The sequence below is a fragment of the Tripterygium wilfordii genome, chromosome 10 (assembly GCF_013401445.1).
Source record: "Tripterygium wilfordii isolate XIE 37 chromosome 10, ASM1340144v1, whole genome shotgun sequence".
NCBI classification, from domain to species: Eukaryota; Viridiplantae; Streptophyta; class Magnoliopsida; order Celastrales; family Celastraceae; genus Tripterygium; species Tripterygium wilfordii.
Genome location: NC_052241.1, coordinates 2,711,776 through 2,734,146, shown reverse-complemented (window position 1 = coordinate 2,734,146; position 22,371 = coordinate 2,711,776). Strand labels below are relative to the sequence as shown.

At 37.0% G+C, this 22,371-nt stretch overlaps 3 protein-coding genes across 4 annotated transcripts; all 3 read right to left on the bottom strand.

Annotated features, from left to right (window-relative positions):
• Nucleotides 1-1,648: 1,648 nt before the first annotated feature.
• Nucleotides 1,649-3,748, bottom strand: LOC120007826 (mitogen-activated protein kinase kinase kinase 18-like). The gene has a single exon (XM_038858287.1). The coding sequence runs from the start codon at nucleotides 3,008-3,010 to the stop codon at nucleotides 1,784-1,786; it is 1,227 nt and encodes a 408-aa protein (XP_038714215.1). The 5' UTR covers nucleotides 3,011-3,748; the 3' UTR covers nucleotides 1,649-1,783.
• Nucleotides 3,749-7,632: 3,884 nt separating this feature from the next.
• Nucleotides 7,633-13,179, bottom strand: LOC120007996 (aspartic proteinase-like). Of its 2 annotated transcripts, none has more exons than XM_038858497.1 (14): nucleotides 13,024-13,179; nucleotides 12,070-12,437; nucleotides 11,882-11,942; nucleotides 11,269-11,363; nucleotides 11,077-11,189; nucleotides 10,804-10,972; nucleotides 10,661-10,700; nucleotides 10,481-10,545; nucleotides 9,521-9,634; nucleotides 9,280-9,344; nucleotides 8,985-9,141; nucleotides 8,766-8,885; nucleotides 8,515-8,603; nucleotides 7,633-8,000 (listed from the first exon to the last, which is right to left on the bottom strand). In XM_038858497.1, exons 2-14 carry the CDS (start codon nucleotides 12,427-12,429, stop codon nucleotides 7,916-7,918), a joined length of 1,533 nt encoding a protein of 510 aa, XP_038714425.1. In that variant the 5' UTR covers nucleotides 12,430-12,437; nucleotides 13,024-13,179; the 3' UTR covers nucleotides 7,633-7,915. The 2 variants fall into 2 exon arrangements, with proteins under 2 accessions (XP_038714425.1, XP_038714426.1); XM_038858498.1 differs by lacking the exon at nucleotides 13,024-13,179 and adding an exon at nucleotides 12,698-12,968.
• Nucleotides 13,180-15,293: 2,114 nt separating this feature from the next.
• On the bottom strand, nucleotides 15,294-17,865 carry LOC120007746 (probable WRKY transcription factor 31). The gene is made up of 5 exons (XM_038858159.1): nucleotides 17,393-17,865; nucleotides 17,209-17,310; nucleotides 16,488-16,997; nucleotides 16,292-16,405; nucleotides 15,294-16,183 (listed from the first exon to the last, which is right to left on the bottom strand). The coding sequence occupies exons 1-5, from the start codon at nucleotides 17,600-17,602 to the stop codon at nucleotides 15,485-15,487; spliced, it is 1,635 nt and encodes a 544-aa protein (XP_038714087.1). The 5' UTR covers nucleotides 17,603-17,865; the 3' UTR covers nucleotides 15,294-15,484.
• Between the last annotated feature and the right edge of the window lie 4,506 nt (nucleotides 17,866-22,371).

Genomic DNA, 22,371 nt, shown 5'->3' with positions numbered 1-22,371 from the left:
TGGCTTGAGAGATGTGTCACATTACACTATATTTTTGTTTTTTCATTTTTAAAATTTGTATGTCTTTTTCTTCACCATTGAATATAAATTGTAAACTCTAAGGAATTGCGAAGCCCCCAAATCTGAAAAAAAAAATCCTAATATATTGCTATTTAAGAAAACAAACCCATTAACCCAAATACAAAATGACACGCCATCACATACATAAAAATTAAAAGGTGTAATTCATTGACCTATAACTTTGATTGAGGTAACAAATCAAATCCAAACCGTACAAGTGAGGCCCCTCCCCCATGAGTTATTTGGTTTAGCGTTATTTGGTTTCATTTGATATGATAAATTTATAAGTTTGAGTCTCTTAATTTATTGGATATTGGTGATAATTTATTTGTATCTAAGAACTAATTATATTGCATTTTGAATTTATTAGATATGCTAGATTTCATATTTATAAAAAAAAAAAAAATTATTTTAGGAAATGAGGGCCTCAGTTTCTTAACTTGTCTAGCGACTCTAAAATGCTAAAGACGGGCCTGGATCTTAGAGAGATTCGTCACTCGAATAATACAAGTGTTTTCTATTAACATAAATAAGTCGAAAGAAAAGATAAACACGAAACTTGGACAGAGAATTATATGACCGACAAATGCCAGATTGGCACCCCCCAAGTGTGTGCACGCAAATTCACCTGCCATACCAAACAAATACGGCATTATATTATTATTAGGGAGAGAGAGAGTTGCCCATATTGACAGCCTATTGTGCCGTTTAGTTCAATCTCAACTCACCAAACTTTGTAAACATATACACTGTTGATGAGATTTGGAGGAGCATGAATGGCACATCCTTTTGGCCTTAATTATTGGAACCCATTCTATGTACTATAATATTAGTTAGTACTCGTCTTTTTATCCAAAGCGTTATCGGTAACCTCTTTAGAAAACTTCAAAAAGAAATTAAAAGTTGAGAAGAGTGCAAAGTGGATAACTGCTTAAAGCATCTAAGTAGTAAGCGCACATCTATATGAGTATTCTCCTATTTCGACTTCCCTGTAGTCTCCGGTAGCAAAGTCTAGACAACAAATGGTTCTCTGTCCCTGCGGAGGATGGAGCGACAAAAGTTTTGAGAATTCAAGAGAAGGTCATGGTGAGATGAGTCGTTTATCATTGCGATAGGTGTCAAGTCAAAGTGCAGTTATGTATGCATCTGAGGCATCCTAATAGATAGATCGATAGACTTGAACCTTGTTCCTACATGACCCGATCAATTCAATCCGACATTTATTTATTTCTATTTTCGTCATACTACATTTATACATGGAATAAAATATATCGAGAAGAAATTCAAAAGCCTAAGCCATGCGTATCTAATACAAAACTTTTTCAAGCAAGGTCAAGCTTTGAAAAAGGCAAAAAGCAATGTTGTTGATCAATTTCATAATTAAGACCGTTTTACCCCCTCTAGAACCCGAATGGTCCGATTTTTTCTCCACGGTTTTTACATTTGGTATTTTTAAGGTTCTACAAGTTTGGTAGAAATTGGATAAGAATGGAATACTTCAATGAGCTATTTTTAGTTTGGTTTTTGTTCTTACGATTTCTTTCTCTTTGACTATGAAAGGGTACTAGGATTGGGTTGTGTGCTTATACTAGAAGGGAGAGTTTTGAGTGAAATTTGAGAGTGATGTCTCAATTCTTCAACAAGAAGGCAAAAAGAAAAGATAATTTCGAACAAAATTTGATCTTTCGGATTTACGAATCCAACTATGTTGTCATTGAATGAATCAACAATGTATCTCTGTGGCTCTCTTTACGTTGAGATTACTAATTACAACACTATCTCTACCACATTTGTGCAACCCCAAAACATGCTTGCTTCTCCTACAATCACAATCATTGTAATCGAAGAAACCCAACAAATCCTCATAACCCCCCACATTGCTTTCCTGCTCTTCTAATTCAAAATCACCAATCATGCCACACTTGGCTCCAATGGCATCTTCACTATCATTCCCTCTAATAGTCATCCAACTCCCATCATCACAACCCCATATGGGTCCCACAGATGAAATCTGAGATAGCCGTCTGATTCTTTCATATGCACAGTCTTGTTCTGAGCTTGTACGGTCCAGATTTTCCAAACTCTCTGATTCTGGTTCCTTTGAATTCCAGAAGCTTTGGTCAAGAACACTCGTCGGCGAATTTGAATTTGAATTACATCTTTGAATTTGCTTCGATTCGGCAATAAATGGATGCTTAAGAAGATCAATAGCCGTCCATCTCTCTTTCGGATCTCTTCTCAAACACTTGTCCAAGAAATCCCTTGCTTGTTCAGATAGAAAACAGGGAGACTCCGGCAATTCATCCGAATACCCGATTCGGTAAATTACGGATACCGGGTCGTCGACATTGGACCACGGTGAACCTCCTGTCGCCATTTCTATAATCGTGCACCCAAGTGCCCATATATCGCTGGGAAACCCCTGTTCCTCCCCTCGAGCCACCTCCGGCGCCATAAACGCTGGCGTGCCACTAATTCGACCAGAATCAGGCTCTGCGTTGTTAGCCCGCTTAGCACACCCGAAATCCGCAATCTTGACACCACTCTGCGTCACCAAAATGTTCCTACCCTTTATGTCACAATGCACCAATTCGTTCAAATGAAGGTAATCCAGTCCGAGTAACATCTGCCTCGCGTAGTCTGCAATCGTGGATTCGTCGAGGCGGCCTCCGTGGGCTTTAATTTGATCGGTAATTGTGCCGGCGGGAGCGTAATCCATGAACAGATTATACATAATTCTGTTTTGCTCTGCAGTAATGTCACACCCTTTATAGCCAATTATGTAAGGAGAGCATATGGAAGACAGAATTCTCTGCTCTCTTTGTAAGAATTCGGATTTGGATAGCTCTACTGACTTGACCGCGAATACTTCGTCAGAATTGTTGGAGGTGGCGAGGGAGACGGTGGCCGTGGAGCCGTGGCCGATGGCGTGGCATCTAGTCCAGTCCATTTTGGTAAGCTGAAGCAGAGTAGTTTTGTAGGAGTAGTTGTAGTTTTTTTTTTGTGGGTGTTTATATATATATATATATATATGGCTTGCCCTTGTGGAAGGTGTGTAAGTTGGTTCTATTGGTTGGTTGGGGGTTGACAATTCCTTTAACGGGGAGCGCTGCAAAGTGTCAAATAATTGGTGAGGGTTGATTGTTTCGGCTGCTTATTTGGCACGTGCGAATGTTAGAAGAGGAGAGAGAAAGAGAGAGAGAGAGAGTTGGGATTGGAGAGGTTGGGGAGGATAGGATAGATTTGATGTCCAAACTTGGGATTCTTTGTTTTGTAAATATAGAAGTGAATGGGGGGTGGCCGGGTGGGTTGAACCACCCAAAAACTGTTGAATTTTAGTATCATTTCAATGCTTTTAGGGGTTGGAGTTTGTTTTCTGTCAAGTTTGAAGTCTACTTCCTCTGAATGTGAAACTAGTGAGTTCAAGTCAATAGTCAAAATACTTTGGCTTTTTATTTTTTTGTCAAAATACTTTGGTTATGTTTGCACTTGGGGCATTAAATCAATAGTGATTTGTTACATATACAATTTTGTTGGGACGAAATACGGTCGACTTGTGGGTGTCACGACGGTCGATGTATAGATTAGTGTCCAATGTTAAAGCACTGTATATTCATTTCAGAAGATGTTCTCAGCCTCCCCATTAAAATTCATGACCTCGTGGACGTTAGAAAATGAGTACCCAAAACCTCGTGTATTTGTTAGATACTTGATTTTTGTGAAAATATTTGTGCATGAATCACGAGAAGAAAAACACTAGTCTTTCTGCAACATGGGGTGGGGGTGTGAGGTATACTAGATTTCACTTTCTATGTATGCTTGTAACAAAATAGTAATATTGCATCAATATCTTGAAATACTATCCTTGCCAAATTTAGAATTAAGGACAAATTGAATTTTTTTTTTATAATTCAACACTACCAATTTGGGGGGAGGAAAATGGGAGTTCAATCACTTTATCAAGATTCCCAAGCAAAGCAATATGATCATAGTTCCCACTACAAATGTATGTCTATAGAGTATCCAATTGCTTGTATAGGCAGCCTACAAAAGTAGAAGACTATGACGTGCTCTATTTTTCGTATTATGATTACGTAAATTAAACAATCCAAAAGAGTAAAAGAGATCATAATTGGTAGAAAAGAATAACCCCACCGACACATAATTAATTATATAATGTTAACTAATATATATCTATGTATAATTATTTGGTTCTCTCAGACCAAAATCGTATGAACTCAGAAGGTTATACAGTTTTAAGTTCGATTATCACCATGAGCAATGCCAGTCATCGTTGTGGCCATACTTTGGGCTTGGCTCAAGTAACTTATCTTGTTGTCGATGAAAAACTTTTGTAAGTCAGTCATTAGGCTAATATCGGATGTCCAAATGATAAGTTTGTATGAAATCGTAATCGATAAAAAAAAACACCCAAATTAGTGTTGGTTAGAAGGAGAAGTTAGAGAGAATCATCAAGGCAAGAAAGCAAAAGGGTTAGATTTAATTAATAGACGTTGTAACTAATGCCCACAAAAGCAAACAAATCACACAAAACAGGCTGGTGGGGTTTAGTTTAGTTGTTAGAAAGTATTATTAGGGGGAGGACATCAACGACCCTCTAATCACAATAACTGTCCATCTGATCTGTTGTCAAATTAGTTCAGTTAGTTGGACCAATTGTAACGCATATATATATATATATATATATATATTGTTCTAATTACAAGATCATGAATTACATGATTTTATGCGTGGCTTGTAAGATATATATAAATTTTTTTTATCATGACCAGGCTTCACTTCAACGCATGTCACGTGGAATATACTTTGGTCATATTTTTTTTATAAATATATAAGCCTTTACGTATTAATCAAAGAGTGTCTATATATATAGAGAGGGTACATATATATTGACCAAACACATTATGCACGCACCACGTGTGCAACGTTTGCATTCGCAATAGTGCAAGTACTTAATCACAAAAAAATTATGTGGTCCTCACACAATTTTGGTAGGTAGTTAGGCCCGTATATATCCTTACGTGCCCCGTATTTAGTAAAATTGTTTTCTTCTTTTTCCATAAAAACCCAAATGACATTTTATATATATATATATATATATATATATATATATATATATATATATATATATATTTTCAAGTACGGATGTCCGCAACTTAATAACTTATTATATATCATGTGAATGCTAGAACGAACTCATTGCTTTGTTAGGAATCCAAGTACAAGCCCTTTCCAATTTTATCAATTAGACATTTTCTCTAAACTCAAGTATCATTAAATGAGACGGTAAATCGTACGAGTCCCATGTATCTATTTACGGAACCGACAAACACAAAATGGATAATATGATTGGTTATATGGGGTTTGGGATTTCTAATATGCTTTGCAGAATATGGTATGAGTGTGGTTGGTGGTGGGCGGTGAATTAATGGTTTAGGGTTTTGGACTGGTGTGAAGACTTCTTTGCGAAGCATATATAAATGGGGTGGCCATGCAGGGCTAGGGTTAGAGTCAAGACCACCTGTGTGTTTGGAGGCAGGTGTGTAATAATTAAGTAGTAAGTGTTCATGGGCTCGTCTTGTCAATTTGTCTTTTAATAATTCAATTTTGATGAGTGAAAATAAATGAGTGTTAGCTAGCCGACATGTCGACGTTTTTAAAGAGTAAAAGTTACGTGGCTGCTTTGACTGATGAGGTTCCATTACTGAATTGGAGTTTCAAGCTTCCTTTGCCGAGTGGGCTACTGCTAGATGTTGGTTGGAACTGCAAAACTTCGTTTAAATGGTTATTGAGTCACTCTCTGTCACTCTATGGAATACACGTATACCTTAACATAACTCAACCATGATTGCCACTCAATGCTGGTGCTTCTAGAACGTGACCTATTTTTCATTGCTACAGCCTAATCAATTAATCATTTTTGTTGTCTCAGAAAGTCGATAAAAAGATATATGGTATGCTTGGATTTAGAAACATCTAATGTCATATTCAAGTAATCTAAACGGGGCATTTGGTTCATAATTGTGTGAGGTGAGCACACGGGTGGATCTACAGTTGGGCTATGGTGGGTTTGAGCCCGTGTGAAAAAAATTAAAAAAAAAATAGTAAATATACTTAAACCCACTAGCCTAGACACTATGCCACTAAGGTGGTCTGGTCCAAGACTGGTTGATTTGGTTCCCATTCACCACACCATCGTCAATTCGTCATCATCTCAACTCTCATCGAAACGAAGAGAAGGCTGTCTTCATTTCTTCGACTCTGTGTCTAGGACCTTCCGGAGTCTGTGATTCTCTAGGGCAAAGCTCCAGTCGTGTAGCGTCTTTTTATGATATGAATTTGAGGGTTCTTGGTTGGTTTCATGTCTTGTGGATTGTCTTGTGCTATTGCGTGATAGCTGCTGCTAATTCTTCTCTTCATTTGTGTGTTCTGTTTGGGTTCTAAAGTTTATCAAGTTCATCATGCATCTCTTCTCTTGAGGTTATAAGGTACAACTTGAGAGTATTTGAGTTTTGGCTTGTGTTGGCAGCAGACAAACAAGAGGCAAGCTCCAAATGAGGTTTTTATTTTGCTATACACTACTAGTTGATTGAGTTTGCCTCCGTGATCCTACACTTGATTGGCTTTGTTAGAATTGCTTGTAAACTACAACTGTTAGAGTTTCAATTTGTTATATATTAATACGTTGCTAGCTTATCAAAAAAGAAGATCCAGTTATCTTGGAAGGCATGATAAATTCTTACAATTTTTGAGATTTTACTGAAGTTCTAAAAATTTCTCGGAGTGCTGCCCTGAACATAGCCACTTTTAAGTTCAGCCTGGGGTAAATCAAAATCCTGGTTCCGCCGCTGGGTGAGCAATGAGATGAGTAAGAGATGAGTGCGAGATAAGTATGAGGTAAGCATGAACATAGTTGGTATAAAATAATGAGTGTGATAATATTAATAGTACAATTTTCATATTACCTTTTTTTTTTCTTTTTAAAAAATAAAATAATATTTTATAACAAGTCTTTTTACACATGAAAACTCATTTTCCCTCATAGATAATAATCATTTTAAATGGTGAACTTGACTATTCTCCACAAGGGAGAATAGAGGGTGGAATAAGTTTAAAATTCCACTCTCCAAAACTCAAACAAACAAGAAAATATAATCTTACACTCATTCCCCTCTCAAAAACACCAACCAAATGTCCCCGAAAGAGATTAAGACTTAGCTTGAGGGCTAAGCCCCTAACATAGGATCCATCATTACTTGGTATGTCAATATTCTCTACCCAAATACATCAATAATATTGTCTTCCTTGGGCTTAAATTCACTGTGGATAAATTGGTTTTACCTCAAGGTTTTGTTCTTCATGAGCCCTCATCAATGATACTTAACCCAGAAAACACGTTATTAATGTGAGAGTACATGAATTTTGCTTATAAGTCATTCGGTTGAGTTATGCTAGGATTATAGTCTTCACAGGTCATGAGTTCATATATGTTCCAAATATCTCTGATTCGGACATATGCTGTTCTAGCCATAAGACAAGTGCTCCTTGTTCTAGTCGAGCAAGGATATCAAGATTTTTCTAACCTGAATCAGAATAAGGCAGGCCCCTTGAGCACAAATGTTTTACAACAACAAAGCATCATTTACATCAAATCTGATACAACACTGATAAGGCCAGATATAAGTTATTTCACAGAGATAAATATGTACAAATTCAAGTTTTATCTACCATGTTCACCATGGCTACGCGGTGGTTCCACAACATGTGTGTGTGTATATATATATATATATATATATGACAATGGCATGGAAGTGGGTGTGTATAGAGGAAGTCATTAAGCTGCTTCCGCAAAGCCAACTTGCAAGTTACCATAGTCAAACACCGTGTGGTATCGACCCATGAAAACATCACCCAAAATCCTGCATGGCACACATAACTTCAGTAATTTGAAGCACTCATAAATCATGATTTCATGTTCAAAATCTGCAGGGAATCGATTTCCAAGATAACAACAAATAAGCGTGTTGATATAGACGGATCTTTCATGAGATTATTGAGGACCAATACAAGTACTGTGTCATCTGGTTTTGACGACAAGCAAATGAGTCCAGATAATGACTCAAACCTGACGAGTTTTTTCTGAGAAACACTAAAATGCCATTTAATTAACTTCTTTGTCAGGGATCATTTTGATTTTGCAATACTAACTCTAATTCCTCAAGACCGTCTTTTGGTGACAGACACCAAAGATGCTGTGCTATTACTGCAGGAAGCTGTTGAAGGTATGCTTTTTAAGCTTTACTAATTCTAATCACTTCAAAGACTAATTCAATTAATGTGGTTCTTAATCTTTTTGACTACAGAAGACCAAGTGCATCAATAATTACTATGATTAAGACAAATTATAATGAGCAAGCTCAGGAGGAAGAATACCAGAGAGGACCACGAGGTGGGGCGATATCAAAAGCAGTAAACCCACTGATGCACTGGGCAACAGCTCCCTCCCCAACTTGAAGAACGTACTGATTTTCATCCAAAAGAAATGAAGCAAAAAGCATTAGTATGGCATGCAACATACTCTAGCCATAAAAAAAGAGAGAGAGAGTAAAAAGATTGAGAGAAATACTGTAAAAGTAAAAACAAATATCATATTCCGTTCTTTGCGGTAGGTTATGTTAAAATACCTCCTCCGGCGCAAGGTCGAACACTTTACCACCAATTGTGAAGGATACATTCGGCATGGAAGATAGGTTAGAGCATTCAACTGCTGACTCTCCATTTGGACTGGGAATTCGATCACAGAGCTGCAAATATATTTTAGGGCAAGAGTTCCCCCACAATGTCATTCCTCTATATATACATATGATTCACAAGGCTAAATTTGGAAACGAAAGCGAAAATACCTGATTCACATAATTCAAGATCTGTTCTTCAGTTTGATTTCTCTTGAGCTGATTTTGTATCCATACCACTGCCATTTCACAAGCAGAGCACATACCATCATGCAGCCCATCGGATAACTTGTCTAGGTTCTTATCCACCATGCTCTCAATGCCGATGCTGTATGAAAGCCAAAGGTGATATTCATTCATTACGCTAGCAGACATAGATTAGTACCTAACTTAAAGCCACAACACCACTGATAATAGTTCTACGTACTACATAATTGCAAAAACAATAAGAGAAGTTGAATCTCACCTAACACCCCAAGTCCCATCAGAAGCGCAGAAACCAATCTGAGAGCAAATCTTTTGTGGTTGTGCCTTTTAAACCCCAAAAGCAAAAACATAAATAAGCTTATTGTTAGGATGTCAACAATTGAGTCTGGGGATAAGTAGAAAATGACCAGTAGCAGCAAATTTAAACAGCAAGTATCTGCCTCAGGAAGGGCAGAAGTATGCCACAATAAAAGAGAGAAGTTGCTAACGTATCATTTTACCTCAACTATCAGCATTTCCAGTATGGTTTTTCCATATTCCGCGACCACTGCTTTGCATTCTTGGCTTACAATACCAGAGGCTCCAATGGCATGATTAATTTGAGTAATGATAGTCTGACAATAAGTATTGGAAAATTACATTCATACCAACAATGATAGCATGAGAAGAAATAATATGTATATGATAGCAGACGCATTGTGAAGCACAGAAAAATCCAGCCAATAGATTATTAAATTCCTTGATCTTCCCTTTTTTCCCCATTTATTTTTTTCCCATATAGAGGAGATTCATTAAAAGACTGGCACTCTTAAGGCGTGTATTACCAAAACAACTTGAGAGTGGCTAATGACTTGACCGCAAAACAAGTTTTAAAAATAAAGAGGAAGATGAAGAAGAAAGAAGGGGCAATCCAACTAACTGCAAGGCAAATGCCTAGCAACCATCTATGCCATGCAGATGGCTACAGCTCCTCAAATCATTCATATTGCTAAATTTCAAAATTCAAACAAAACAATAATTTCCCACGTCAAGGAGATAAACGCAATGTACTGGTATCAGAATCCAATACATTTTGCAGGCAAAATTCTCGTAGCACCAATTTTAAAATTGTGCACAGGGGATGCACATAAAATTAAAAACATATCTGCACATTAATCTCAGGTCTATCAAATAATTACCATTTCATTCATGTTGTCAAATTGTTAGATTTTCAATTTGAAAACCAAGGACTGACACAAAAGGTTGAGGAACTTATTTCCAGACAAAGCAAGTGAAAAACAAAAACGAATCTGTAAGACACACCAAAATATTTACTATCATGAGACACAGCCAAAGAAAAGAAAGGAAACCCCTCACCAGTGGAAAAAAGTATTTACATTTCATTGAGTTGGGCTGCCAAGCGTCTTAGTTGGAATGTGCAAATAGAATTATAAACAAAAAAAGCTACCAAACACACCTACCGTTGGACCCGCCAACAAAGAGGTTCCAGAATCAGCAATTGCAGAACACCCACCCGCACAAAATCCTGAAATATGGTGCGTTTGTCTATCAAAGCATTGTAAGAGAAATGGGCTTAAACTTCTAAAAACATACATCATGCTCATATAGCAAGGATGCTAGACCAAGTTTTATAGAGTTACCAGTTGTTTCACCATCAATTAGAACATCACCCATATCGAACTGCAAAATGAAACAACACATAACCAAATCAATGCAGAAAAGAGATGAAGATTAGAACATAAAACATAGGGGCTAACAAGAGCAACAAATTTGAAATGCTAACCTGCCAATAGCCTTTCTGAGTTACGGGAACATATGTATGATCGCCCTTGTAATGCTTCTCATCAACCCCGCCAAACACAATCTCTCCTCCTTCTTGTCCTTTGACATCGCGATTTAACCAAAAGGAAAACACTGAATCTTTTACAAGACCCTGATTTACCATGTTGTACCTAAGACAACATAAATGGTGGTACATTAAACATATCAAAAATGAAAAGCATAGTAGAGATGATTTATAAAGGAATTCAGAAAGTAATGAAATGCAGTGACTAACCAGACAGGAACAGCATTTCCAACAGAAATCTCTTGAAATCCAAGTCCAAGAATACCATCAAACTTAGATGCCAAGAATGCGATTCCAGGCTCTCTAGTGGCTTCAATGAAGTCCTACTTGCAAGCAGTTTCAAAGATGTAAATAACAATATCAGGCTCAAGGATACCAAAATGCAGATCGCATTTAAATTACCTGATCTTTGACAACAAGATCACCAACTTTGACATGATCCTTGCTAAAGAAACCTGAAATTGCCCCACTTCCATAATGGATTTCAGCAGATTTCCCTGCAATGAACATTACACATAACTGATCTGAAAACATTGTAATCAATACACAGCTGTTTCAAAGAGTGAGAACCACGACATCTAAGTTGCAGCAAACAAAACTTCATTACTACACCAAGGGTTTGCCCTAGGAAAAAAATACATAGTAAAACAGATTATCAACCTTTATTACATGAATCAAGCTACACCATGCAGCATATAGCACAAGATCGAGTTGATCATATAAAGTAGGACTAGGATATGGATGCATTAGTTTCTTAAGGTCGATTTGGAGTTTACAGAGATTTACAAAGTAATGGATAGGCTTTCTATTACCAAACTATCCATTAATTCACCTACACTAAAAGGCTGGAAAACATCTCAAAATGCATAGACAATCAGATGATAAGCGCACGTGTGTGTGTGTGTGTGTGTGTGTGTGTGTGTGTGTGAGGGGGGGGGTGGGGGTGTAGAGGCAGTGGAAGGGGCAAAATGTGAAAAAATTTCAATTACGCTCAAAGCCAGAAGAAGAAGAATACCATTTCTTTTGTAGGAACTTGATTCGCCAGATCTATACTTCGAGTGTAAATAGCAAGCAATCTGCAGCAACATTTTGTCATTTAAACTAGTTTGATTGTAAATCGCTAATATCAGCAAAATTATATTAAAATTTAAACAAAGAGTTGTAAGAAAGACAAAGGTGTGGAAAGAAGACCAGCTAATTTACCGAGAAGTAACACTTTGATGATGGAACCCAAAGATTGGAACTTCCAGTATCAAATATCACAGTAAACTTCTGAGCAGGGGTTCCAATACCAATCTCACCAAAATACTGAGCATCCAAGTAATTGTTCAGTGCAACAATATCAGTATTAGAGTCTCCAAGATTCCCCCCAAAATGATACCTTTTGATAGGAGTTCTCAACACTTCCCCATTTCTAGAGTCAACCTGTCCTGTTGGTCGGTAAATTTGATCCAATTTCTTCTTCTTCAGTTCAATTCTGATCAACCCATCACTGGGCACGGAAAGAACTGCAGGAAACACCAGGAGAAGCGCCAACCAAAAGAATCTAAATAGGGCACCCATTTAAGCACCTGTGAAATTCACAAAGGAAAAATCAGCATTAACAAAGTGATGATAATCACAATGATCAAACAAAATAAGACTGCACTTGATTCAACAAAGCATCGGAAAAAAATAAAGAGTAGTGGACTGTATCTTCATCAAAATAGGAAACCCAGTTGAGCTAAAATATTTGCCTAATTAGCAAGGTTTCTATCTTGGAAATTTAACATCAAAATACATAATATTAGAGTCTCCAACAAATAAAATAACCAAAATTAGTATACTTAACGGAGTCGTATCATTTCAAGCAAAAACCCAAATTACATAAGCTCGCATGTCCTAGATCAACGTCATGGAAAAAATAAACAAAACGGGCTTTCTTCCTTATCTTCTTCCGCCGGAGATAAAACGACGACTATAGAAGTACAGAGCCCTTGATCCTCACTGCAATTTCAAACTACAATACTACAGTATACAAGATCAAACTAAACTATCTACAATCGAAAGTAAATTATGAATCAAAACACAGAAGCACAATCGGACGGTAGCAATAACTTCAATTACTAGCAAATAATAGGGGGGTAAAAAAAAAAAAAAAAAAGATACCTCACATACCTGAGAAAGTGAGAAGGATAAGAGAATTGGTGAAGACTGAAGAGAAACGTACTGATTAAGGAACCTAATCAAAAAATATCCTGTGAGGGCTGAAATTCGCGCTATGCTAGTTCAACCGTTCGATCCAGCGGTTTAGAATTACATTGTTTTAAGTGGACCTTACGTGGCCCATGGGCCGATGACACGTTAGCTGTAGGAAACTACCAGGACGTTTCTGCTACAAGCATTCACACCATATGTTCATCTGTTGTTTTCCTTTTCTGTCATCTTCGTTCTGTTCTCTCTCGTTGTTCCTCTCACGCCATCCCTTTTCATGTCCTGTTGTTCTTCTCTCGTTCTCATAATATATCTGATGTTTATCAAAAAAATTATCTTCGCCAACCACTTTATGCGTAAAATTAGAATTTTCTCGTCTCAAAATATCTGGCATGACAAATTAGCCGCGAGACATACTCTGTCTCGAGTAGAGATAAGCCTTCGTATAGTATAAAAAATGAATTTATCATTTAATGATATTATTAGCTGTTTGGTGATTTTTTTAAAACTTAGGATAATATGATTTTTACTGTGGCGGATATACTGCTATTGCACTGGGGGCACGGCCCCCATTGACATACAAAATTTTTCACTAAGTGCAGTATATGTTCTTGATAATTTGATGCTTTAGCCCCCCGTGAAAAAGAATAAGACCCCCAATCTACTAAAACCCACCCAGTCCACTAAATAATTCTGACACAACCTCCTAACTCTTAGGCCCTAACTCAACTATATTGTGTGCCCTTTACCTTATTAGTGTGAACAAGAAAGTATTTTTTGCATCCTTTGGTGTATCGACTTATGAAGTTAGTATTAGTTTTGACTACAATAAGTGTTGAATGATATTTTTTAGGAATGAATATTTCAAGATATATTTGCGCACCCGAATGAATAATCAAATTTTGAATGATTGTTTTGTATGTTATATGGAAAAATAATTGCTTGGAACTATTACTAATATTGTGTTTTCAAAATAGGAAAAACTCTTATAAATCAATTGTGATAAATTTTAATGTATTTTCTTATTTTTTGAACTATTAATATATTTTTATATTTACGATCTCTATTTGTAAATATATGACAAAGAATCTAAAAAAAAATTCGGGAGCATTGCCCCCAAACCCCCGTACCAATTTTGTGCCCCCAATGATTTCAATTCCTGGGTCCGTCACTAGATTTTTATGCAAAATGAGACTTCTATATGGTGCATAATGTGCAATATTAAAACATCTCCAATACACGTTTTAACTTGGATAATGCTAGAGACTCCTAAAATTTGATCCCAAAATCTATGTGACATTAAAATAGCCATTGATTAAAAGCACACATATAGGGTTCACTTCACATCCAATACTCTACATTAAATGAGGGTCTCAAACATTATCCTTTTAATTTTATACGGAACGTTTAAGATAACAGGTAACACGTCAAATGATAAATAAAACCCTCATCCTCACTTTATATACTGAGAGAGAAAATGTATTTGGTGGATATTGATGAGTTTTACATGCATAAGGTTATTTGTAATGACGATATGTAAGTACGAGATTTAGTAATTTTTTATCATTAGATTACTATAGAAACACATATAAGAATAAAATGATTAAATAATTATTTTAGCTAAGGGTAATACAAGAAATACCATCACGAATTTTATGTAGTCATTTTATCTAATAACAAACCAAACATTGTATTATATTATTCTATACAGAGTGTATTATATTATTCTATACAGAGTCTAGGACCCTACAAAGAAGGCAATTTTGGTTAGATATCCATTCTTGCTTCACGTGTATGCATATTACCACTTTAATGGCGGCTCAAACCCTTGTCCAAACCCAGAAAAGGGAAGGAAAATGCAGACTTTCCGTGACGATTAAAGATTCAAGTTGCTTATTTTCCAAAATGGGACGTAAGAAATGGACATAAGAGCAAGCAAAATCTCTGAATCTAGCTAAACCACATGAAGAGGCTAAAATGCCCAAAAGGCACCAAATCGAATACGACAAGCAAAAGTCCTCTTTTTCTTTATCTGTCCAACAAATCCCCTTCTGCTAACGTTGACTGCCCATTTCATGCACGTATCTTTAAGGATTTTCATCTTTATCTCCTCCCTTTGTCTTTTTCTTACTGGGTTTGTCTTCATCTTTAGAAAAATACAAAGAAACATTGACAGATACTGACTATATCTCGTAGTATACAAAATGAAACTGCCTTGCTCTGCTTTCCAAAACTACACAAAAAACAGTGAATTCTGTTCTTTATTTTTCTCTTTTTCGTCTCTTTATGTTGACACGTACGACTCGGAAGAAATTATTCAGACGGCAAAAGAAAATATTGAATATCCCACTTCATCTCTAAGTACGTAAATCCTGTTTTGAACAACAAAGAAGAAAAGAATGGAAGAAACCAAAAATACTAATCTTTAATTCCCCGGAAAATTTGAATTATTACCAACTTTGTTGCTGCTGTTGTTGTTGCTGTTGCTAGTGGTAGTAATATTGCCAGTGCTGGTGGTGGTGGTGGTGGCAAGGCTGGTGTTGTTGTTAGTAATGTTGTTTGGGTGAGCACCACCAATTATTGAAGTGATCGCTGAAGCCAGAGCGGCCATGAAGTTAGGATCGGCTGTAATAGCAGCGGTGGCCGCGCTCACTGTGTCGAGGACGTCTGTTGTCTGGTGCATTGCTGGTGCTTGCAATTGCGCGGGGTGTTCCGTATCTTGAGACATTTGTAGGCCAGAGAATTTGGATTGGTTATAAAGTGTTTGACCAAATATCTGAGGCAGTTGTGCAGCAGGTGATCCATTTGGGAATTGGAGATGGAAATGGTTTTGTGGCTTTTGGAACTGTAAAGAGTTTGGTGGTTGTGTTAGGTCCAATGTAACAGTAGGAAATGGGGCTGAAGCTGATATAGTGGCCATGCTAGAAGAGCATGGGAGGAGAGTCCTGCTTAAGAAATTGGAGTTCATTAGTCCATCAGCACTTGACATAGAACCCGATAGCAGCATTCGCGCTGCTGATGTAGTCGTCGATGCCATTGCCATTGCAGCTGGGGGTAAAGGATGGTTGTGATTGCCTTCATATGTAGTGATTAGTATTGTCCGATCCTCTGCACATCTCTGCACCTGTTTGATAAAATGTCAAACTCTCATTAGAGAGTGAAAGATTGAAAACAAATTGTAATCCAATAAGATAATTAATAGTCCTTGATGAGATGAAGCCTCAAAACATACTTGTTTTCGAACTGGACAACCAGCGGCCATGGTGCAGCGATAATAAGCTCGAGGGCATGGATTTCCTTTTGCCATCTTTTGCCCATACTTCCTCCAATGGCATCCATCAGTGATCTGTGAAACCAACAAAATGACCACCAATTGAAAACCAAGACAAATGGTAGAATGCACACTAATCAAACATCAAATTGCATACCAGAGGAGCCTCTGATCTTGCTCTGACCGACACGCGAGCCTTTCTCATGGTGGCCTCTGTTTGATCATCATTTTTGGAAGAACTGAATTTCGGAAACTTGTTAGACCCCCAACCATGATCTGGACTATCCTCTCTTCCACTAATTCTCCTCTCTTCACTATCCACATTCTTCCCTAATACAATCTCTTTCGACGCCACTTCTACGTTGTCCCTCGAAGATCCTGACCGGTCCTGGCTCGACGAAGACAGAGAAGGCTCCTCGGTGTCCGTGGCACGAGAAGCCAGTCCAAGATCCATGAACTTTCTAGGCACTTTATTTTCTTCAGCTTTCCCATCAATTACAGCATGCTTCAATTGTCCATTGATGTTATCAGGTTTTTGGTCCTGCTGCATAATTGTAACTAAATGCATCTGCAGAGTCTTGTAGTTACTCGTCACCTGATTCAAAACGTCCCTCAAACGTTGATTCTCCGTGTTCATACGCTGAAGCTCAGCTTGAAGAACAGCCATCTGACACCAAAGAATAGTCCTTTAAGACATAGTAATTCAAAAACTCCCAAACAGAAATCAACCCAATTTTGTTTCAATACTTTTGGAGTAACTCTACGGGTTTTCCTATCCTTCACGCACGGATTTATCAGGAAATAATCCCGACTCCCCCACCGCTAGGACCCATAACCTCTTTAGTTTTTGGGAAAAAAACGCATACACAAATACTTACCTCGCTCTTTGCTCTCTTGTCTTCCATGTTTGATGAAATTCCATCATCCAGCACCACAGACTGATCGCTACTTGTATTCGTAGTAAGCAGATTCAATCCAGTCTGCAACACAAACAGAAACGTTTAATTCAATAACAAACAGGAATACCAACTATATATATGTTGAAACTAAAGCGTCACTCACGTTTACATTCAACTCTAATCCGGCAAGATTTTTGGAATCCTCTTTCATATCGTCAACGTGGGTATTAACAGGATCGTCGTCCTGTTTTTTCTCGGCGAAGAAATCCATCTCGTCGATGACGGCCCTTTTATCACCAGAGCAGTTGAGATTGAGTGGGAATTGGATGGTGGTTGGAAGAGACCGATCAGCGGCGGCGGCGGCGGCATCCATGAGTTTGCACTCGAGGTGTTCGATGTTGTTGGTGGTGTGATTTTATTCGGAAGACGAGGAGAAGTTGTGGAAGATTGGGTTGAGTGGGAACAAGCAGCGAATTGGATCTGAATCAATGGAGAGTCCACCACCTTTGGCCATAAATCATAAATCAAAGAGATATAGAGAGAGAAGTTGCGGTGCAGTGCAATGGACTCGGCAATAAAAGAGGGGGGTTGAGACTTTACAAGAGAAGACCGATTACTAGTGTTAGTATTGTTGGGATGCTAATTGCTATGTGTTAAATATGTTTTTTTCCATAGGATTCAATCGTTGGTATCTTAGTTATCTTATCTTAGTTGTTGAGTTATATGTACACAATTTCATGTACATTATATGGAATATATCGAGTCCACGAATCTTATTTCAATCTTAGTTGTTGAGTTATACATACACAATTTCATGTACATTATATGGAATATGTCAAGTCCACGAACCTTATCTGAATCATGTGTATCAAACTCAACAACTAAAATGTTTTATTTTTTTTCCAGTTTTTGCATATAAAAAAATAGAAGAAGATTTGGACGGGGAGTGAAAGTGGAGATTTGTCGAGGGATAATTATTACCACAGTATCAATGAGAGGTGGTTCAATTGGTAATCAATTGAGTTAGGTATATGTATATTCAAGATTCGTTTCAATTATAAACATATTTCTCAAAAATATTTAAAAAAATATTATCACCAGTAAATATTAAGAGATAGACAACTTTGGTTTGTTTTTTCTCTCTACTTTTAATTTTCAAGCAGACAAGCCAGCTTGCATTGATGATATTTATGAAGCAAGTGTGTTTGGGGATGCTGACGTGTGGTAATTTTACATGCAAAAAGTCTTTTGTTTTGAGTCTTTGGAGGTATGTGTGGGACCAGTTGACAAGTGGGGTCCACGTGAGACTAAGTGGGGCCAGGAGAGTGAGTGAAAGTCGTTCGAGCTTTCTCTCTGTCAAAAGAGTGTGGGGGGTGTGAGATTGACGCGTTCAAAAAATTCACCACCCCGATTGGCCCGGCATGAAAAAAGGGTGGCCTCGATCAACGGTCCTGATGGGATCTGGACCCACACCACTTCTTCATATGGAAAGACTTGAACAGTTGAGTGAGCCCCACACTCCCGTGATTTTGACACGTAGAATGGGGGTGGATCGATCTGGAACGACTCTATCGCCTCTTCGTTTGGTTTCAGAGCAATTTGTCTACACGGGAGAGACCCTTGCCTCGACTCACTCATTTTATTTTCCTCTTTTCAGTTTCTTTCTTTTCTCATCTTTTTTTTTTTTTTTTTTTGTTTCAAACCACATCATCTCACTCATAAAATGTGTCTAGCACTCATGATTTTGACCAAGTAATTAAACCATCATATCACACACACATGTTATGTTAAATGTGATACGAAAATGATAAATATCTTAACAGTAGAGATCCCAATTATTGAGTTGAACTCAAAAGATGTAAATGAATTTGTGGGTTACATATGTCTCCTATTATTGGGGGTATAGTGCAGCAAAACATATAATATATAAACACCTCAAATCCGTTTAAATCAGCAAGCTCAACCAGGAGTAAAAAGCCGAACTACCACAAGCAATAAATAATCACACAAGGAAGTAAATATGCAAGAGAGCAAAGAAACAACATCGGAATTTACGTGGTTCAACTATACCAAGCATACGTCCACGAGGTTGTGCGAGTACTCCACTAGACGAACAAATCCGAGTCTCTTGAACAATCTTCAAGTTTGCCCCACCCAAGCGTTAATCACACCCTTGAAAAACCCACAAGAAATTGCACCATTGTACACTCAAGAATGATATCTCAAAGCACTTCTCTCACTCTGTTTTTGTATCTCTAAAAAACCCTAATAGAAAACCCCAAACAAAGAATACAAGTAATAATCAAAAAAGAAGTCCCGAAACTACTTAAAAATTATAACTACACCCGATCTATTTGAACACCTATTAATCCCGTCCGGACATATTGGTCTTGGGAGTAATTTTGCACATTTTGGGCACCATCCAGACACCTTGGAGAAGTGTCCAGACACCTTGTTCCAAAAACAACACCAAAAATCTCTTGGGATTGACCCTAATCCAATCGGGTTAATGGTGATGTAGTAGGTATGAATTAATGAGGAGAGTTGGTTAGGTGGGCCGCATTGTTTGAAAAGCTGGTCAACATGATCACTTCTAACTTTACTAGCTAGCTACTTGTTTATTCACGTTACTTCTAGTCCAATAGAAGGAGAGCTAGACCTAGACGGCAATACACCATTCACATGATCACTTTCTTCATTTTTTAATGTATAAAGACATTGATCAACTATTTGGGTCTTAAAAATTCACGTGACATGAGCTAGTTTACTTGATGATCTCTAGTTTCTAAAGACATCTTTGTGACTTTTTCTACATGCATGTTCAAAGACATCGACTTTTGGTCTCACTAGTCATGATATTTCATTAGCACCATTATATGGTTGGGTTGAGCATTAATGAAAGGCCATATATACAAACTCGCAATCAAGACCTGCATTAGTTAACTAAAAATCATCTGGGTGTTAGCATGGTGAATTTTTGTGTTTTTGTATTTAACACGAAAGGTTATGAGTTCGATTTTCTCTGGAAAGAATATCTTTATGAGCACGTGCTAGATTTTTGAACCTACTTACCATGTCGTCAGGTACAAAACTAATTTCATATCAGATGTCTATAAAAATAAACTTGTATAATGTCGTTTTCGATAAAAAAAGAAAAAGAAAAAAAGGCAAGCTTATCTACTATAACTTTTTTTTTCGTAGGCATGTATAATATTAGCCTTTGTAATTGTGAGTTACATTAGAAAATTAGTGCATGCAAATGCTGACCGAAACCTATCCTTAATACTGAATGCTTCGAATGAATTAAATAAAACCTTACAAAATATTCAATTGAGTTGCTTAATTATTCTTGAATTTTCATCTCAAAATATTTATCACCACATATACAATAATTGTACCTATACAACGGGACAGAGAGATATTCTATATCTTTGAAAACTTTGGTAATTCTCGACGACTATTTAATATATATGTATATATCATATAACACATTGCGTCGCCTAAACCCTAAATCCCAACTGACTCAAACCCTCAGTAAATATCTGTCACATTCACTTTTCACTACTAGTTAAAGAGAGAACTCCAAACACCAAACAATCTCAATAGCCTTATTGTCTATAACTTGAGCGTCGAAACGTCCCCTTGAGATACACCTCGGAGAGTCCAAAACTCACATTTTCTACATATGCATATACAAAACACTAACATCATGATCCCTATTATGATCAAACTGAGAAATCTGCAGAGCTAATTAAGCAGCCGATTATCGAACAGTCAATCCGATTTTACACATCATCAAAGTAAGATATTTTTATATTCATGCCGATCAATCTCTCTCACAGGCTGTGATATATCTTTTAATCTCCATCGATCGTACCTCTTTCGGCACATCATCAACACATATCTCTATGATGGATTAATTTGTTGTAATATATAAATTAAAGATTATATAATTTAATATTGGCTAATTTAAATGAAGTGAGATTATGATGACGTTATGAATATCAAAACTATATAAGCAAATGCAAAACTGAGAAAGTTGACTATATGTTAGTATTAATTAAAGGGTAATGAAATAGTATATTTTAGGGTTAAAGATTGAAGCAACGAATACTTTCAAGTTAGAGAAGTAAAGTATTAAATTGACTTAGTTTTGGGGACAGCCTGAGAAAAGCAAGATACTTTCTACACCCGATTTGATCTTCTTCTTCATCTTTGTTTAAAGTCTGTGAGGAACCAACGTGTAGTGTGTATTCTTTAATTTTAGTCCTCGTTTTCAACACTCTTTTTAATTTTTTTTATAAATGTTACCAATACCCTTTGCGGTTTTGCATCATTTCTAAATACATCCCCGTAGATCAAGGAGTTTAAGAAACATCCCAATGCAAATTAACTTTTTTTTTATTATTGAAAAATTAAACTAACTTGAATTGTAGAAGCGTGGGCGAGCAACCCCTACAAAATCAGTTCAAAGAAAAGGAATACAACCATGAGTTATCTTGTGAAAGACATGAATCCCTCTGGTCAAACTAAAAACATAACTGACGAACAAACAATTGCAAGTATTTGCCTCCCTATAGATATGCTTTATATGAACCTGCCAGTCTTTTGGAAGCCATGCACGGTCCAAACATTTTACATAATGGCCATAAGAACTCAACTTTCATTTCTAATAATACTTCCCTCTCCAATAATCTTTTTAGGACAATGCAAAAAAGTCTACTAAGAAATGGACGAAAGAGTCTCCCACAAGAGATAAATATAACTATTGGGGGAGTCTATCATAATTTTAAACTATGATAGATTGATATATCTTGAAATGACCTAAACCACAAGGGTGATCCGTAAGATTTGTCCTTTTTTTCAAACTTCAAACCAACTTTGTGACCAATTAATCAAGTATAAAAAAGAGAGAATTTTTTTTTTAAAAGAAGAGAGAAGTTAAGTCTGTCCCCTATATATATAGAAGAAAGGGAGAGACCCATCATTCATTGTCAACCTAACTGCAAACTTGTTCCCTCAAATTTCTCTTCCATGTTTTGCTTCAAATTGATGTTTTTTTGGGGGCACCTAACCATGTGAAACCTCCAAATTTGTGCATGAAATAGATTATATTATTATAAGGAGAGGCATGCAGTACAC

What these genes read in the sequence shown, in the direction of transcription:
- LOC120007826 (XM_038858287.1), bottom strand. Translation starts at nt 3,010, where the DNA reads ATGGACTGGACTAGATGCCACGCCATCGGCCACGGCTCCACGGCCACC.
- LOC120007996 (XM_038858497.1), bottom strand. Translation starts at nt 12,429, where the DNA reads ATGGGTGCCCTATTTAGATTCTTTTGGTTGGCGCTTCTCCTGGTGTTT. An exon ending in AATTGATGGTGAAACAACTG is followed by an intron (nt 10,546 to 10,660) that starts GTAACTCTATAA and finishes ACCATATTTCAG; the next exon opens with GATTTTGTGCGGGTGGGTGT. An exon ending in CCACCTCGTGGTCCTCTCTG is followed by an intron (nt 8,001 to 8,514) that starts GTATTCTTCCTC and finishes TGTGCCATGCAG; the next exon opens with GATTTTGGGTGATGTTTTCA.
- LOC120007746 (XM_038858159.1), bottom strand. Translation starts at nt 17,602, where the DNA reads ATGGATGCCGCCGCCGCCGCCGCTGATCGGTCTCTTCCAACCACCATC. An exon ending in ACAAGAGAGCAAAGAGCGAG is followed by an intron (nt 16,998 to 17,208) that starts GTAAGTATTTGT and finishes CTTTGGTGTCAG; the next exon opens with ATGGCTGTTCTTCAAGCTGA. An exon ending in GTTGTCCAGTTCGAAAACAA is followed by an intron (nt 16,184 to 16,291) that starts GTATGTTTTGAG and finishes TTTATCAAACAG; the next exon opens with GTGCAGAGATGTGCAGAGGA.